We start from the raw sequence: 20,525 nt of genomic DNA on the forward strand, positions 1-20,525 counted from the left end.
TTATACCCAAATATACTAAATGCATACTATCGAGAGGTACATTTGTTATCAATCCTACGTCTGGTAGAGTATTCAGTATACTTGACCCTTTTTGATAATCGCCCAAATACTCGCAGTTTTCGAATGCCTCGTCAGTTCTTAGATTAACAGTGCAATATTTTTTTTAAATATTAATATCTGCTACGGGAAAGCAAACTGATGAGTGGAATTCTCCTTCTATAGTGCACTTACTGCAACTATGGTAACCACTATGATATTTAGTATTCAAAATGAACGATTTAGCCGGGGCGTCACAGATGATAGCATGTATTTTTATTTGAAATATTTCACCATTAATTTCGAAACCATTAACGCAAACCGCAGTAGCTTCTTCTACGAATTTTCTAAGGAACACATTAGGATCTTTAGGCTTACTAACGCCATGATAAAGTCCGATAACAAAAACATTTTCAAATTCGGAATCTTTACACAATATGGTCCAAAGACCTTTTTCGGCTGAAGAACCTAAAGGAGCTCCGTCCACATGAACCATAACTTTTATAGAATTTGTTTTATGATCAGAAGCATTTCGATTTTCTACAATTATCTTTAGTGCATTGCTGAAGCCAATGTGACAATAATGACCGTCGTCCATATTGACAATATTTGTAGATAGCGGAGTTTTCAACAAAGTTCGAGGATCCTTAGGAAACACAGTGTCAGTGAAGGCGTTCAATATGGCTAATAGAGCTTTCAGAGCATTGTGGTGAATTTTATACGATTTCGCCCATTCAATAATAGCATCTCGAAATTTCCGACCATCAACATCTCCATTGTTTAATAAACAAAAATAGTCTTCAACGCCAGCATAATCATTATCATCTTCTGGAATACTATCTGCATCAGAATCACTATACCGATAAGTTGAATCCAAATCATCAGCACTCAAATTGCTAGTAGTAGAGTTGTCAAAATAAATAGTAGGCGTTGTAAAATTACAATTTGAAGAACGCATTTCCTGCGGCAATGAATGAATGTTATTTTTTGAATTTTCATTGGGTATACAAATATGAGCTTCTTGTGTAATAGAGATTTTATCGATACTGGGAGCGTGTGTAACAACTTCATCAATGAAATAATCACTTGACTGGGAACACTGGCCTGTTTCTTCAAGAAATGATGGTCGAGTTTCGATACATTTTAAATAGTCTTCAGTTTTTTTCTGCGCTAATCGCTGAATGTGTCTTGAACTTGTGGGTAAAGTTCCTTTTCGAGTTCTCGGCATTTTCTGAATATTCACCTATCGATACCAAAATGAAGAATTATATTTCAATTTTCAACTATAGAATCATTCTACGGATCAAAAAAAAAATCTTCATCAGGGCTCTGAAATGGTACAACAAGAACTACAAAAATCTCAAAAAATATACAAACACAGAATACATAAGTGAGGAAACTTGTTCGGAAAATTATCGACTTACATTTTCACTGTGTGGTTCCCTTGTCAATTATTAAAATTTTGGAGATGACAACAACTGCTTTTATGGAAGACTTTGAAAAGACAGAGGTCAACAAATTAGATGTTCTGGAGTTTGCGCAGATCATGAGATCAAATTACACAAGTAGGTCTGAACAACAAACTTCAATATATTTTTGATTTTTCCAATTAATAAGTAGTACGCAGTATACAAATTTTTCATGTCGTTTCGTTTATTGATGGAATTTTTGTCCTGCCTTATGGATATCATTTCATCCAATGACCGTTTTTTTTATTTGTTTGTCTACCTAATATTCCCACTGAGCCAAGATCAAAATTAAAGGAAGTGAAAATGTAAGTTTGTAATTTTCAGAACAAGTTTCCTCACTATGTATTGTGTGTTTATATAATTTTTAAGATTATTTTAGTTCATGTTGTACCATTTTAGAGCCCTAATGAAGACTTTAAATCGTGGACCTAGCCTAATGAAGACTTTATATCGTGGACCTAGAAACCTGTGGAAAATCATTCATAGGTCTCATCATTATTCATCGAAAAAACAGAATGTTAGAGGCTTGTCCGAAATATCACTCATTACCAATTAAAAACGTTTTCTCGTAACGGATTTATGAAACGGGACTTCCCCGGTTTTCGCTTCGCTAGTTTATTATGGTGTTATGCTTGCCTATATGATATATCGGTTAATCGGCACCTAAATATTTTGGAATGATAGTGTAAAATGTAAATTGAATAATGGGTTTTCCTACTAGCGTTTCGAAAGTATTACTTTTCCACACGCATTGACGTTCGGAAAGTAGTATAGAAACAACACAATTTACAATTGATATTCTGTGGTTTTGACTGATAAACCTAGAAAAAAATATCGAAGTTATCAAAATATATTGGAAAAATGCAATTTAAAAAAATTAATTCCTCCTAAACTACGAGCCTGCCGGAGTTGAGATTGGTACCTATCGATTCCTTATGAAAAACTGCATGTAAAAAGAATTACAAACAAAAACGATCATCGTCCGTGAAGTTGGGTTGTACCACTTCATAATAAAATCAGTTTTTTTGAAACAAAACAAAATTAAGCCAATCTGCATATAACGAACACCTGCAGACCAGCTGGGAATGATTTGAAGAAAAGACATGAAACCGAAAGGTTGAATGTTAAGTTGCTCCATCTAAAAATACTTTCAATCATGTTGACTGTGGTGCGCAATGAGATGCAACTGTACTGACTGTTCCTAATAATTTCAATGTAGTTCTAGCTAAATCGTTTTTCAAACTCCCTGTATCTCAGAAGCGAAGCAACTCCGGACGTATATATGTTCATAGGAACGTTTTTTCTAAACGATCTAGGCTAAGGAAACACCTTTTAAAATTTCGTACCGAAGTAGAAAAGATCCAAACACAGAATTAAGAAAAGCACACAGATAACGACAATTAGTCCATCAATTATTCGTTGAATATCATGATCATTTAGGTTTATACAGGGAAAAAAAGGAATAGCATGAGAAATTGCACAAAAGCAGAGTTGGTAACTGAAATAATCTGTGCACGAGCATAACACATAAACTCACTGATTCATTGATTAATTAATAAAGTACATCAATAATCAATTACAAATAATGCAATAAGTTCATGGTTCATGCACGTGTACACGAATACGAATAGATGTCATAACACGTGAATAAAAAAAATGGAAATAAGGTACTTACCTAGAATTATGTAGGAAATCAGATTGCTCTTCCCAACACACAATGAAAACAACACAGTACAATAATAATAAGAAATTGATTCTGTGTGCAAACTGCAATACGAAAATTGAAAATGGCAGCCGCGTCAGTCGGAAGCTTCCAGCTTTTTACTTGAATAGGCTTGCGCTCTAAATAGTAAATGGACTGCATGCTTCTGACTAGTTTTCAGCGTTGCCAGGTCTGTAAATTTTTATTCTCCAGTAATACAGTATGGGAGATTAGAGAAACTCCTCACTCAACTATATACCCCAAAATGTTTTGTTGCCAGGCAGATTTCGAATGAAATACCCCAGATTTTTATTTTTAATCAAGCATTTAAGAAAATTGTTGTAGAGAGAATCGAATGAAATAATACAGGGGTCGTGACAGTAGTCTATAGAGAATATGATACAAAGTAAGAATTCTATTTTCAAAATTATTCATTTCTTCCAGCTCAGCAGGTGCGTGAATTTGAAACTATTTTGTATTCAGAATAATACAGGATTTATAAATGTTCGAAACATCTTAGTGGCAGTCAATTTTGAAATTATATATGATATTTAGTTTAACGGCCCTGAGTAAAGAACGGCATGAAATAATTCAAAGCAAAATTCGATATTACAATCATTTATGAAGACCCTCTAATGGATTTGCAAACATTAGAAATGAAATGTAGGGAATAATCATCAAACGTGGCATCGCTGCTGCCGTTGGGCAGCTGGCTCTAGATAGCCGCTTCGGCGCAAGCCGAATCAGAGGTCGTCGCTGGCCGAATGGATAATTTATTAAATTCTTACTGCTGTTGCGGAGTAAAGCTACATTCACAATCAATTCACGGGCCGAAGTGCACTTCGGCAAGGAAGCTTAGCAGATGGCGTTCTCCGTTACCATTCACAATAAAATTCAAGACAAAATTTCTTGCAAGTTGCAAACTATCACTTCGGCAAGGAATTTCGTGCCGGCTATAGATGATGCTGATGCTTATGTTTTGATCAGTTACATTTTTGATTCATTTGAGTATTTGGTTCCAAGATTATTGCGAATGGTAAATTTCGTGCCGAAGTGCACTTCGGCCCGCGAATTGATTGTGAATGCAGCTTAAAGCGCGCGGGCCACAGATACCTCTGATTTGAAAATATGGGATTGGATAAGAGAGTAGCCTTATATTGTTCTGTTCTAAACTCTTTTCTCTTTGATTTATTGTGTTTAGAAGTTGAAGAAAAAATTATTTTTATAAAGCGCACAATCCCTATCTCATAAATTCTCAATAATTCAGTCGCGTCTTCTACAGTTGTTGTAATTCCTAAAGATAAACCCATGAATTTTTTTTCAGATCTTTTCGATTCTTACATTTGACTCGAAAGATAAATATATTGAATCCAGCACATTTTGTGTCTCGACTTTTTCGACGAACAATTTCAGGAGAAAAAGCTAAAAACAGAAATGATGACAAATATTGTGATCTGCTCTTCTCGATGTAAATGACAATTCAATAAATAGCATTATGCCGAATAAAACAATTTTTTTGCTCATCAATAGGCAGTACCTTTGAGGGAAAGGGATTTGGAACAAGACATATGAAAGGCCCCCATGCAGGCCTTGCAAAAATATATTAATATATATGTTTGTTGCTTATAATATATTGATGGTACATTACTTCTGTGAAGTCAATGGAAGATATTTACAATGTTCTTTTAATTGTAAGGTAGATTGTTTCAGTGTATTTCATGAACATGAACTTCGTTTTCCCCCAGAAATAATTTTAAGGAACTTTTGAGATATCTCCCTAACATATTAATGAATTATTCACTTGTAATACCCTTTGAAGGATATATTTGAAGGAATACTCCATGAAATATTTATTTCATTTTCGTCCAACGATTTTAAGATTTGAAATTTCTGGATTGAAAACCTTGCACCGAAAATATTGATGAGAGTTCTGCACTAAAATATTAATGAAAGTTTTGGTCAATATTTCTTATAGCTACTTTTGAAATATTTAATTAAGATCCCGCCGGAATATTTGTTGAAAAAATTTTTAAACTTATTTTGCGCATCTGTCCTCTAAGACATCGAAATTTTGTTTTAAAATATCGCAAAATAATGCTTACACATTTCGTAGAATATTTCATGAAATATTCATGACTTATTCGGAGAAATATTTCATGAAATATTTATTCACTATTGGAGAAATATTCGGTCAATGTTTTTGAAATTTAAATTTTCGATTGAGGATCTTGCACTGAAATATTATTGAGAGATTTTGTCCATGTTCCATATAGGTATGTTTGAAATATTTAATGTACATCCTAACGGAATATTTGTTGAAAAATTTATGAAAATTTTTTTACATATGTCCTGGAACACTGAATATTTCTTTTCCTGAAATATTGCAGAAGCTCGCATAAATATTTCGTAGAATATTCCATGAAATATATATTCGATGTTCGATAAAATATTCCTTAAAATATTTCTGTCATATCAGAGAAATATTTGTCCAATGCTTTCAAGATTTCAATTATGGGTTGCAAATCTTGCACTAAAATATTAATGAAAGTTTTTGTCAATATTCCTTAAAGCTATGCTTGGGATATTTAATAAAGTTCCCGACGAAATATTTGTTGGAATGTTGTTGGAAGTTTTTTTGCGTATATGTCCTCTAAGACATCGAAAATTTTTTTTTAAATATCGAAAAATAATGCTCAAACATTTCGTAGAATATTTCATGAAATATTAATGACTTATTCGAAGAAATATTCCATGAAATATTTATTCAATATTGGAGAAATATTCGGCCAATGTTTCTAAAATTTCAATTTTGGATTGAAAATCTTGCACTGAAATATAAATGAAAGATTTTGTCAATGTTCCTTATAGGTTTGCTTGAAATATTTTATGTACATCCTAAGGGAATAATTGTTGAAAAATTTACAAAACATTTGTTACATATGTTCTGGTAGACATTAATATTTCTTTTCCTGAAATATTGCAGGAGCTTGCATAAATATTTCATAGAATATTTCATGAAATATAAATTCGTTGTTCGATGAAATATTCCATAGAATATTTGTGTCATATCAGGGAAATATTTGATCATTGCCTTCAAAATTATCTTGGCGTTGATATTTCCTAAACCTTTCGTAAATATTTCTAAGAAATCTTTCTTGAAAATATTTTGAAATGTTTCTCTGTAATATTCCATGCTGTGTGGGTCATGACTAGAAAGCAGCAGATGTTAAAATGAAATCTTACTTACGGATATAAACATAAATACCTAATTCATTTGAATTATTTGAAATTAAAAACATATATATGATCGTCAACCTGTTTCGATCATCAACAAAACTTGCTGTAGTTATGATGGAAATTTAAAAACACTAAAAATATCTTTCCTCTCTAACATCCAAAACATATTAATAACTACACATTGAACGATATTGGCACACGTCAACTGAAGATAGATGACTGACAATTATTGATCGTGTTCAAAAACATTTTACACATCTAATTATACTTACTTATTATATTTACAGTGTGAACAATCGTCAAATAACATTTTCAATGCGCAACTTAATCCTTAAGTACATATCTCACACAATCAAAGAGTCAAATAATTTTGGACATATACATATAAAGAGAAGGACAATTATAGTCGGTGGTCAATAAATTGGGTAAATGGTGACAAGTGTTAATTATTGCAGGAGGCTCAACAACAGTGTTCTTACCTTTTGTTCTTATATTTGTTTATAAGGATGTTGTAAATTCTACTCAAATTTTGGGTATCAGTTCTTTTATTAGTAGTATCATTGGCTTTTATATGTATCATTTCACTGATAGTACGTTTTCTGTAATTAGTTTCAGAATCTTCGATAGTGACATCTTTGAAATTGAATATATGACCGGTATTGATGTGATGTTCGACTAAAGCCGTCTTATTGTCGTCATCTTTCGACGAATGTGTGTTGCAACTGTATATATGCTGTTTAATTCTATTAGAGAGAAGCTGTTTGGTTTGACCTATATATGAACTATTGCAACCTGAACATGGTATCTTATATATAACGTTGGATTGTTTTTCTATAGGGAGTGGATCTTTAAGTTTAGTATAGAAGTTGTTCAGAGTGTTTTTGTTATAGCAGGCTAAGATGCAATTATGTTTCTTTGTTATGGTATTAATTCTTTCCGTGAGACCTCTTAAGTATGGAAAACTGCAATAAACTTTACTAGATTCTTCATTATCATTCGTACTATTCGTGGGGGTCATTAATTACCATTCTCAACATTCTCTCAACCAAAGGATAGGAACAGCTAAAAATTTAATATATAGGGCTTTCACACTAAGTGACCCTATATTCCACCAAGAAATTCACAACAAGATCACTTCTATATTGAGGCTTAATAACTATCCTGCTAGTTTAATTAGAAGGTTGATCAACCAACACCTGCAATCTCGCCCCAAGTCCACGATTAGTACGAATGATAATGAAGAATCTAGTAAAATTTATTGCAGTTTTCCATACTTAAGAGGTCTCACGGAAAGAATTAATACCATAACAAAGAAACATAACTATCGGAAAACGTTTGACTATAGCGTCGTTCACCATAAAACTTGAAGTAACACTAGCTACTGTATTATTTATGAGGCCGCGACTTTCTAACTGCCTCAGTCTTCCTTCTAGTCTGTCCTGCTTCATGCTCAATGCATGAATACTGGTCATTATTTTTTTCAACATACCTACAAAGAATACTATGCTCACTATCTCACTAAGAAAAGCTAATTTATAAATTCACTATTCAAGGGATAGTCAAGGCGATAAAGAGAGAGATTCTACCTAGAGACCTGCACTTGAATGCCTCATGTATTTTAGTATACCATAGGTATACTATACCATACTACTATACTACACATGTGTAGTGTTCATGCACATGTAAGTCTTATATTAGCTACTTATATTTACCATGCATGGAGAAGAGTATATCCCTTTCTGAATTTAGTTGCTCATCTATCTGAGTATCTGCAACTGTGGGCCCATTTTGAACTTGAGGTGACATACACAATGAAAGAGATGAAGGCAATGATTTAGAGGTGTTTTCATCTGTATTTTTTAATGTTTCATCGTGTTCATCAGTTTCACTGTCTCTTGAATCTATCGAAATACTTTTATTTCTGTTCTCGAAAAAACTTGTTTTTCCCCTTGACTTGGGAATTTTGATTCTCTCAACATCACTCTCACTACTTGGTACATCTGAATCAGCCTTCATTTCAGCGTCTGCAACAGCTCCACTGTAATCTCCTACAAGAATACACATTGCATACGAATAAAAACGACAAAAAAGTGGCAGAAAATAGGACCAAGAAATAGATGGTAACGTTTATTCACATTCGTGGCGACGTTTCGCAAAGGTGTCCCTCCGCTTCTTCAGGCCTACAATTTATTAAGAGGAATATTTACATGGTATACATCAATCTGGATTGATGAGTAGATATTGTACATGGTAGTTTGAGTTATACTATTGTAGAGTTCTTTTAAGAAAGCTGGCCTGCCGTTTTTCTGTTTCCGAGTTATATTAATGGTTTTCTTGATCCTCTTCATCCTGACGTAATGTTTAACTTTTGCTTAAGTTGATACATGTTTTTGGTGAGTTAGTTGATGATTTTTGGTGAACTGTATACCATGTTAATACTACTTTTAATAAATTGCAGGCCTGAAGAAGCGGAGGGACACCTTTGCAAAACGTCGCCACGAATGTAAATAAACGTTACCATCTATTTCTTTGTCCTATTTCCTGCCACATTTTGAATTGAATTTTGAATGATTAGTGGTTGATTCAATTATCTGATAATTTTTTTACTGAAATCTTACCAAGACCTTGATAAGAAATTTTCTTTCTTCTTGCCCTGGATTTTTTCATTTTTTCAGCATCGCTACCTCCACTTAGTTCATCTAAATTAGCTTTGATTTCAGCCACAGCTTCAACATAATCATCTACAACAAATTTAACATATGAAATTTCAATAAGAATCGAGATTGAAATAACTTCCGGAATTCCATTTAATTTGTTCGTAGGGAAAGAAAAAAAATAATTCAAACCCCATTGCGATGTTCAAATTAAGGAACATGTATTAGTTAGTTTAGAAATATCAACCTTTGCTTTTTATAAAATCAACTTGATAGTCTTCCCAATCCTCTGAGGGATCTTCCAGTTGTAAAATAGCTCTTCGAATTTTCTCCGTATTTTTGTAAGGTGGCCACAATAGAGTTGAATTATTATTCATCATCCATTTACTTGGAACCACTCTTTTTTCATTATTCTCGTCTACAATGATTGCGTATTTCTTCATTGTTATCAGTAACTATAAAAAAACATAATCATTATTAAAAAAATTACATGAAGATAGATTCCACCTCAAATATTTCACAATACTATGTTAAGTTTATTTTAAGAAAAAAATTACCATCAAGCTAAAAATTTTCACTTTACATATATCCGATACTTACGGAGTGTGTCATGGATAAGTTTGATAAATAAAACTAAAGAAACTGAACATCAAACTACCACAAAAGTAGTTTTTGTAATAGCGAAACACCTTTAAAGGTACCTCCACACCACTATAGTGGTGTGGAGGGTATTCCTTTCATAAGTAGTGGCAACAAAACTTATCGGTAGTAAAAATGATGTAGTTCAGTTTCTTTTGTTTAATTATGGATTTTCACCAAGGGCAATTCAATATTGAATAAATTTAGTAAAGTTTGCATTGAACTTGAGTTCATCAAAGACCGCGACTATATACAAACAATTGGAAAATGTTTTCAGAGCAGCTATAATACTTTGTTACATCACAAATATAGGTACAGCAGCCTTAAATCCTAAGCGATAAAAATTTTAAAATACAAAAAAAAAGCAGTAGCATTATTCAAATATCAGAAGGTAACCAAGCCAAAATACAGCCACTTTTTAATGTTACATTTGTGGTGTAGGAGAATAGAAGAGTCACCCCTAGGAAATATAAGCCAAATTCGTTAGCTTTAGCTCAGAGGGAGAGGACTTACTTTGTAAAAAAAATTGATGTACAGCAACTAATTTCTGAATACTAAAAATTTAATTATTTTTCTACACCAAAAATGTGATGAAAGAAAAAACTTAGGCCTTACGCATATGATTGATTTTTTTTCACTTCTAGAGCTACAAGCTAAAAAATTTGATTGATGTCACCACGCATCTACCAATGGAGATAACATTGAAATTACAACAAGAATTTGACATTTTTCTCATTTATTATGGATTGTGGTATGTATAATAGGAAATGTTATGAATTCTGTAACACCAGGAATTTTGAAAATTTTTGCATAAATCATTTCACAAGGCCAATCCTCAATAATATCACTTTCCTTAACCCTATTAATGCATAATACACCACTAGAAAAATTTCCGACAGTATAGAGATCGTTTACTTTGCAATACTTTTGGCCGATCAAATATAATATTCCATCACTTTTACCTATGTTTAATACATTGACAACAGTACCATCAACGAGCAGAACAAAATTATTTCTATCGTCTTTGATATTTATATTCCACGAATTCATTTTCAACTGTTTGAATTGTTCATCAAACCTACGGTGATCCGTAACAATTCCGTTGAAGTGCACTTTATAGGCTTCAACTGTATTATTGTTCAAGATTGGGAGACTCCTTATTACTAATATATTTTCATATTCCACAAGTCTTCTTGATATTTGTTGCAATGGCTTATGGCCTTTCCTAACTAATTTTTTTAACGAACAAATAAAATTTTCGAATGGAAATGAGCTGAAAGAATCTAAAGGTCCATATTTACGAACATCTTTAGATAAGTGTATCAAATTATGAATATTGAATGATACATTTTCGGCACCGTATATTCTTTGAAAACCGATTACATATTCCAGTAATAGAGATTCAGCGTAAGCTATATTATCATTATTTTTCACTAACTTTGGATTAGATAATATAGTAATGGCCACGTGGAGCATTAGGAAATTAAAATAAACGTTTGACGGTAGAACGTCCTGCAAAATAACTGGTCCAAAATATAATAAAAAATGCCTGAATTCCGTAGCCTTCCAAAGCTTCCAAAACTTCAAAGATCTGGACCGTCTGTTAAATTCAAATGGTAAGTGGTGTTTCAAATTTTCCAACCTTTCCGAAATTATGTTGATCTGTGAAGCGGATAACTTATAATTTTTATTTCCCCTTCCCTTTTCTCCTAACCAAAGTCTGATTTTCTGTTTCATTATACCCAAATATACTAAATGCATACTATCGAGAGGTACATTTGTTATCAATCCTACGTCTGGTAGAGTATTCAGTATACTTGACCCTTTTTGATAATCGCCCAAATACTCGCAGTTTTCGAATGCCTCGTCAGTTCTTAGATTAACAGTGCAATATTTTTTTTAAATATTAATATCTGCTACGGGAAAGCAAACTGATGAGTGGAATTCTCCTTCTATAGTGCACTTACTGCAACTATGGTAACCACTATGATATTTAGTATTCAAAATGAACGATTTAGCCGGGGCGTCACAGATGATAGCATGTATTTTTATTTGAAATATTTCACCATTAATTTCGAAACCATTAACGCAAACCGCAGTAGCTTCTTCTACGAATTTTCTAAGGAACACATTAGGATCTTTAGGCTTACTAACGCCATGATAAAGTCCGATAACAAAAACATTTTCAAATTCGGAATCTTTACACAATATGGTCCAAAGACCTTTTTCGGCTGAAGAACCTAAAGGAGCTCCGTCCACATGAACCATAACTTTTATAGAATTTGTTTTATGATCAGAAGCATTTCGATTTTCTACAATTATCTTTAGTGCATTGCTGAAGCCAATGTGACAATAATGACCGTCGTCCATATTGACAATATTTGTAGATAGCGGAGTTTTCAACAAAGTTCGAGGATCCTTAGGAAACACAGTGTCAGTGAAGGCGTTCAATATGGCTAATAGAGCTTTCAGAGCATTGTGGTGAATTTTATACGATTTCGCCCATTCAATAATAGCATCTCGAAATTTCCGACCATCAACATCTCCATTGTTTAATAAACAAAAATAGTCTTCAACGCCAGCATAATCATTATCATCTTCTGGAATACTATCTGCATCAGAATCACTATACCGATAAGTTGAATCCAAATCATCAGCACTCAAATTGCTAGTAGTAGAGTTGTCAAAATAAATAGTAGGCGTTGTAAAATTACAATTTGAAGAACGCATTTCCTGCGGCAATGAATGAATGTTATTTTTTGAATTTTCATTGGGTATACAAATATGAGCTTCTTGTGTAATAGAGATTTTATCGATACTGGGAGCGTGTGTAACAACTTCATCAATGAAATAATCACTTGACTGGGAACACTGGCCTGTTTCTTCAAGAAATGATGGTCGAGTTTCGATACATTTTAAATAGTCTTCAGTTTTTTCTGCGCTAATCGCTGAATGTGTCTTGAACTTGTGGGTAAAGTTCCTTTTCGAGTTCTCGGCATTTTCTGAATATTCACCTATCGATACCAAAATGAAGAATTATATTTCAATTTTCAACTATAGAATCATTCTACGGATCAAAAAAAAAATCTTCATCAGGGCTCTGAAATGGTACAACAAGAACTACAAAAATCTCAAAAAATATACAAACACAGAATACATAAGTGAGGAAACTTGTTCGGAAAATTATCGACTTACATTTTCACTGTGTGGTTCCCTTGTCAATTATTAAAATTTTGGAGATGACAACAACTGCTTTTATGGAAGACTTTGAAAAGACAGAGGTCAACAAATTAGATGTTCTGGAGTTTGCGCAGATCATGAGATCAAATTACACAAGTAGGTCTGAACAACAAACTTCAATATATTTTTGATTTTTCCAATTAATAAGTAGTACGCAGTATACAAATTTTTCATGTCGTTTCGTTTATTGATGGAATTTTTGTCCTGCCTTATGGATATCATTTCATCCAATGACCGTTTTTTTTATTTGTTTGTCTACCTAATATTCCCACTGAGCCAAGATCAAAATTAAAGGAAGTGAAAATGTAAGTTTGTAATTTTCAGAACAAGTTTCCTCACTATGTATTGTGTGTTTATATAATTTTTAAGATTATTTTAGTTCATGTTGTACCATTTTAGAGCCCTAATGAAGACTTTAAATCGTGGACCTAGCCTAATGAAGACTTTATATCGTGGACCTAGAAACCTGTGGAAAATCATTCATAGGTCTCATCATTATTCATCGAAAAAACAGAATGTTAGAGGCTTGTCCGAAATATCACTCATTACCAATTAAAAACGTTTTCTCGTAACGGATTTATGAAACGGGACTTCCCCGGTTTTCGCTTCGCTAGTTTATTATGGTGTTATGCTTGCCTATATGATATATCGGTTAATCGGCACCTAAATATTTTGGAATGATAGTGTAAAATGTAAATTGAATAATGGGTTTTCCTACTAGCGTTTCGAAAGTATTACTTTTCCACACGCATTGACGTTCGGAAAGTAGTATAGAAACAACACAATTTACAATTGATATTCTGTGGTTTTGACTGATAAACCTAGAAAAAAATATCGAAGTTATCAAAATATATTGGAAAAATGCAATTTAAAAAAATTAATTCCTCCTAAACTACGAGCCTGCCGGAGTTGAGATTGGTACCTATCGATTCCTTATGAAAAACTGCATGTAAAAAGAATTACAAACAAAAACGATCATCGTCCGTGAAGTTGGGTTGTACCACTTCATAATAAAATCAGTTTTTTTGAAACAAAACAAAATTAAGCCAATCTGCATATAACGAACACCTGCAGACCAGCTGGGAATGATTTGAAGAAAAGACATGAAACCGAAAGGTTGAATGTTAAGTTGCTCCATCTAAAAATACTTTCAATCATGTTGACTGTGGTGCGCAATGAGATGCAACTGTACTGACTGTTCCTAATAATTTCAATGTAGTTCTAGCTAAATCGTTTTTCAAACTCCCTGTATCTCAGAAGCGAAGCAACTCCGGACGTATATATGTTCATAGGAACGTTTTTTCTAAACGATCTAGGCTAAGGAAACACCTTTTAAAATTTCGTACCGAAGTAGAAAAGATCCAAACACAGAATTAAGAAAAGCACACAGATAACGACAATTAGTCCATCAATTATTCGTTGAATATCATGATCATTTAGGTTTATACAGGGAAAAAAAGGAATAGCATGAGAAATTGCACAAAAGCAGAGTTGGTAACTGAAATAATCTGTGCACGAGCATAACACATAAACTCACTGATTCATTGATTAATTAATAAAGTACATCAATAATCAATTACAAATAATGCAATAAGTTCATGGTTCATGCACGTGTACACGAATACGAATAGATGTCATAACACGTGAATAAAAAAAATGGAAATAAGGTACTTACCTAGAATTATGTAGGAAATCAGATTGCTCTTCCCAACACACAATGAAAACAACACAGTACAATAATAATAAGAAATTGATTCTGTGTGCAAACTGCAATACGAAAATTGAAAATGGCAGCCGCGTCAGTCGGAAGCTTCCAGCTTTTTACTTGAATAGGCTTGCGCTCTAAATAGTAAATGGACTGCATGCTTCTGACTAGTTTTCAGCGTTGCCAGGTCTGTAAATTTTTATTCTCCAGTAATACAGTATGGGAGATTAGAGAAACTCCTCACTCAACTATATACCCCAAAATGTTTTGTTGCCAGGCAGATTTCGAATGAAATACCCCAGATTTTTATTTTTAATCAAGCATTTAAGAAAATTGTTGTAGAGAGAATCGAATGAAATAATACAGGGGTCGTGACAGTAGTCTATAGAGAATATGATACAAAGTAAGAATTCTATTTTCAAAATTATTCATTTCTTCCAGCTCAGCAGGTGCGTGAATTTGAAACTATTTTGTATTCAGAATAATACAGGATTTATAAATGTTCGAAACATCTTAGTGGCAGTCAATTTTGAAATTATATATGATATTTAGTTTAACGGCCCTGAGTAAAGAACGGCATGAAATAATTCAAAGCAAAATTCGATATTACAATCATTTATGAAGACCCTCTAATGGATTTGCAAACATTAGAAATGAAATGTAGGGAATAATCATCAAATGTGGCATCGCTGCTGCCGTTGGGCAGCTGGCTCTAGATAGCCGCTTCGGCGCAAGCCGAATCAGAGGTCGTCGCTGGCCGAATGGATAATTTATTAAATTCTTACTGCTGTTGCGGAGTAAAGCTACATTCACAATCAATTCACGGGCCGAAGTGCACTTCGGCAAGGAAGCTTAGCAGATGGCGTTCTCCGTTACCATTCACAATAAAATTCAAGACAAAATTTCTTGCAAGTTGCAAACTATCACTTCGGCAAGGAATTTCGTGCCGGCTATAGATGATGCTGATGCTTATGTTTTGATCAGTTACATTTTTGATTCATTTGAGTATTTGGTTCCAAGATTATTGCGAATGGTAAATTTCGTGCCGAAGTGCACTTCGGCCCGCGAATTGATTGTGAATGCAGCTTAAAGCGCGCGGGCCACAGATACCTCTGATTTGAAAATATGGGATTGGATAAGAGAGTAGCCTTATATTGTTCTGTTCTAAACTCTTTTCTCTTTGATTTATTGTGTTTAGAAGTTGAAGAAAAAATTATTTTTATAAAGCGCACAATCCCTATCTCATAAATTCTCAATAATTCAGTCGCGTCTTCTACAGTTGTTGTAATTCCTAAAGATAAACCCATGAATTTTTTTTCAGATCTTTTCGATTCTTACATTTGACTCGAAAGATAAATATATTGAATCCAGCACATTTTGTGTCTCGACTTTTTCGACGAACAATTTCAGGAGAAAAAGCTAAAAACAGAAATGATGACAAATATTGTGATCTGCTCTTCTCGATGTAAATGACAATTCAATAAATAGCATTATGCCGAATAAAACAATTTTTTTGCTCATCAATAGGCAGTACCTTTGAGGGAAAGGGATTTGGAACAAGACATATGAAAGGCCCCCATGCAGGCCTTGCAAAAATATATTAATATATATGTTTGTTGCTTATAATATATTGATGGTACATTACTTCTGTGAAGTCAATGGAAGATATTTACAATGTTCTTTTAATTGTAAGGTAGATTGTTTCAGTGTATTTCATGAACATGAACTTCGTTTTCCCCCAGAAATAATTTTAAGGAACTTTTGAGATATCTCCCTAACATATTAATGAATTATTCACTTGTAATACCCTTTGAAGGATATATTTGAAGGAATACTCCATGAAATATTTATTTCATTTTCGTCCAACGATTTTAAGATTTGAAATTTCTGGATTGAAAACCTTGCACCGAAAATATTGATGAGAGTTCTGCACTAAAATATTAATGAAAGTTTTGGTCAATATTTCTTATAGCTACTTTTGAAATATTTAATTAAGATCCCGCCGGAATATTTGTTGAAAAAATTTTTAAACTTATTTTGCGCATCTGTCCTCTAAGACATCGAAATTTTGTTTTAAAATATCGCAAAATAATGCTTACACATTTCGTAGAATATTTCATGAAATATTCATGACTTATTCGGAGAAATATTTCATGAAATATTTATTCACTATTGGAGAAATATTCGGTCAATGTTTTTGAAATTTAAATTTTCGATTGAGGATCTTGCACTGAAATATTATTGAGAGATTTTGTCCATGTTCCATATAGGTATGTTTGAAATATTTAATGTACATCCTAACGGAATATTTGTTGAAAAATTTATGAAAATTTTTTTACATATGTCCTGGAACACTGAATATTTCTTTTCCTGAAATATTGCAGAAGCTCGCATAAATATTTCGTAGAATATTCCATGAAATATATATTCGATGTTCGATAAAATATTCCTTAAAATATTTCTGTCATATCAGAGAAATATTTGTCCAATGCTTTCAAGATTTCAATTATGGGTTGCAAATCTTGCACTAAAATATTAATGAAAGTTTTTGTCAATATTCCTTAAAGCTATGCTTGGGATATTTAATAAAGTTCCCGACGAAATATTTGTTGGAATGTTGTTGGAAGTTTTTTTGCGTATATGTCCTCTAAGACATCGAAAATTTTTTTTTAAATATCGAAAAATAATGCTCAAACATTTCGTAGAATATTTCATGAAATATTAATGACTTATTCGAAGAAATATTCCATGAAATATTTATTCAATATTGGAGAAATATTCGGCCAATGTTTCTAAAATTTCAATTTTGGATTGAAAATCTTGCACTGAAATATAAATGAAAGATTTTGTCAATGTTCCTTATAGGTTTGCTTGAAATATTTTATGTACATCCTAAGGGAATAATTGTTGAAAAATTTACAAAACATTTGTTACATATGTTCTGGTAGACATTAATATTTCTTTTCCTGAAATATTGCAGGAGCTTGCATAAATATTTCATAGAATATTTCATGAAATATAAATTCGTTGTTCGATGAAATATTCCATAGAATATTTGTGTCATATCAGGGAAATATTTGATCATTGCCTTCAAAATTATCTTGGCGTTGATATTTCCTAAACCTTTCGTAAATATTTCTAAGAAATCTTTCTTGAAAATATTTTGAAATGTTTCTCTGTAATATTCCATGCTGTGTGGGTCATGACTAGAAAGCAGCAGATGTTAAAATGAAATCTTACTTACGGATATAAACATAAATACCTAATTCATTTGAATTATTTGAAATTAAAAACATATATATGATCGTCAACCTGTTTCGATCATCAACAAAACTTGCTGTAGTTATGATGGAAATTTAAAAACACTAAAAATATCTTTCCTCTCTAACATCCAAAACATATTAATAACTACACATTGAACGATATTGGCACACGTCAACTGAAGATAGATGACTGACAATTATTGATCGTGTTCAAAAACATTTTACACATCTAATTATACTTACTTATTATATTTACAGTGTGAACAATCGTCAAATAACATTTTCAATGCGCAACTTAATCCTTAAGTACATATCTCACACAATCAAAGAGTCAAATAATTTTGGACATATACATATAAAGAGAAGGACAATTATAGTCGGTGGTCAATAAATTGGGTAAATGGTGACAAGTGTTAATTATTGCAGGAGGCTCAACAACAGTGTTCTTACCTTTTGTTCTTATATTTGTTTATAAGGATGTTGTAAATTCTACTCAAATTTTGGGTATCAGTTCTTTTATTAGTAGTATCATTGGCTTTTATATGTATCATTTCACTGATAGTACGTTTTCTGTAATTAGTTTCAGAATCTTCGATAGTGACATCTTTGAAATTGAATATATGACCGGTATTGATGTGATGTTCGACTAAAGCCGTCTTATTGTCGTCATCTTTCGACGAATGTGTGTTGCAACTGTATATATGCTGTTTAATTCTATTAGAGAGAAGCTGTTTGGTTTGACCTATATATGAACTATTGCAACCTGAACATGGTATCTTATATATAACGTTGGATTGTTTTTCTATAGGGAGTGGATCTTTAAGTTTAGTATAGAAGTTGTTCAGAGTGTTTTTGTTATAGCAGGCTAAGATGCAATTATGTTTCTTTGTTATGGTATTAATTCTTTCCGTGAGACCTCTTAAGTATGGAAAACTGCAATAAACTTTACTAGATTCTTCATTATCATTCGTACTATTCGTGGGGGTCATTAATTACCATTCTCAACATTCTCTCAACCAAAGGATAGGAACAGCTAAAAATTTAATATATAGGGCTTTCACACTAAGTGACCCTATATTCCACCAAGAAATTCACAACAAGATCACTTCTATATTGAGGCTTAATAACTATCCTGCTAGTTTAATTAGAAGGTTGATCAACCAACACCTGCAATCTCGCCCCAAGTCCACGATTAGTACGAATGATAATGAAGAATCTAGTAAAATTTATTGCAGTTTTCCATACTTAAGAGGTCTCACGGAAAGAATTAATACCATAACAAAGAAACATAATTGCATCTTAGCCTGCTATAACAAAAACACTCTGAACAACTTCTATACTAAACTTAAAGATCCACTCCCTATAGAAAAACAATCCAACGTTATATATAAGATACCATGTTCAGGTTGCAATAGTTCATATATAGGTCAAACCAAACAGCTTCTCTCTAATAGAATTAAACAGCATATATACAGTTGCAACACACATTCGTCGAAAGATGACGACAATAAGACGGCTTTAGTCGAACATCACATCAATACCGGTCATATATTCAATTTCAAAGATGTCACTATCGAAGATTCTGAAACTAATTACAGAAAACGTACTATCAGTGAAATGATACATATAAAAGCCAATGATACTATTAATAAAAGAACTGATACCCAAAATTTGAGTAGAATTTACAACATCCTTATAAACAAATATAAGAACAAAAGGTAAGAACACTGTTGTTGAGCCTCCTGCAATAATTAACACTTGTCACCATTTACCCAATTTATTGACCACCGACTATAATTGTCCTTCTCTTTATATGTATATGTCCAAAATTATTTGACTCTTTGATTGTGTGAGATATGTACTTAAGGATTAAGTTGCGCATTGAAAATGTTATTTGACGATTGTTCACACTGTAAATATAATAAGTAAGTATAATTAGATGTGTAAAATGTTTTTGAACACGATCAATAATTGTCAGTCATCTATCTTCAGTTGACGTGTGCCAATATCGTTCAATGTGTAGTTATTAATATGTTTTGGATGTTAGAGAGGAAAGATATTTTTAGTGTTTTTAAATTTCCATCATAACTACAGCAAGTTTTGTTGATGATCGAAACAGGTTGACGATCATATATATGTTTTTAATTTCAAATAATTCAAATGAATTAGGTATTTATGTTTATATCCGTAAGTAAGATTTCATTTTAACATCTGCTGCTTTCTAGTCATGATTAAGGACAACCCAATTGTTTTGTATGTGATCAAACAATAAATGTCCGAAACGTCGACAAAATTCAACTGGGCTTAATTCCCCCTTTTACCAGTATACATAGTCCAATATAGCCACGATTCTCAAATTCAATATTATCAAGAATGGACATGAATCATCCCACTAATTACAAAAATTGTTTGTTTTGATTAAAATTTTATTTTTTATAACTCATCTCAATACAGGGTGCTCCGTTTTTTCCCTGTATATAATTGAATTTATGAATTTCTTGTCAAATTTTAAGGTAATTGTGGTATGACAAGGTGGGTTATAAGAAATAAAATTTCAATCGATTACAGACAAGTTTTGTA

General features: G+C 32.5%; 3 protein-coding genes across 3 annotated transcripts in view; 2 read left to right on the forward strand and 1 right to left on the reverse strand.

The window, feature by feature from the left end:
* Positions 1-20,525, forward strand: part of LOC123314348 (probable RNA-binding protein EIF1AD) — a 30,930-nt gene that overhangs the window by 6,957 nt on the left and 3,448 nt on the right. The window lies entirely within an intron of this gene.
* On the reverse strand, positions 6,920-9,740 carry LOC123313186. Its single transcript, XM_044897936.1, has 5 exons — positions 9,346-9,740; positions 9,063-9,185; positions 8,157-8,492; positions 7,733-7,933; positions 6,920-7,236 (listed from the first exon to the last, which is right to left on the reverse strand). The coding sequence occupies exons 1-5, from the start codon at positions 9,539-9,541 to the stop codon at positions 6,920-6,922; spliced, it is 1,173 nt and encodes a 390-aa protein (XP_044753871.1). The 5' UTR covers positions 9,542-9,740.
* On the forward strand, positions 12,977-20,250 carry LOC123313194. Its single transcript, XM_044897954.1, has 3 exons — positions 12,977-13,073; positions 18,898-20,114; positions 20,171-20,250. Exons 1-2 carry the CDS (start codon positions 12,977-12,979, stop codon positions 19,665-19,667), a joined length of 867 nt encoding a protein of 288 aa, XP_044753889.1. The 3' UTR covers positions 19,668-20,114; positions 20,171-20,250.

Source organism: Coccinella septempunctata, chromosome 5 (genome assembly GCF_907165205.1).
Source record: "Coccinella septempunctata chromosome 5, icCocSept1.1, whole genome shotgun sequence".
Lineage (NCBI taxonomy): Eukaryota > Metazoa > Arthropoda > Insecta > Coleoptera > Coccinellidae > Coccinella > Coccinella septempunctata.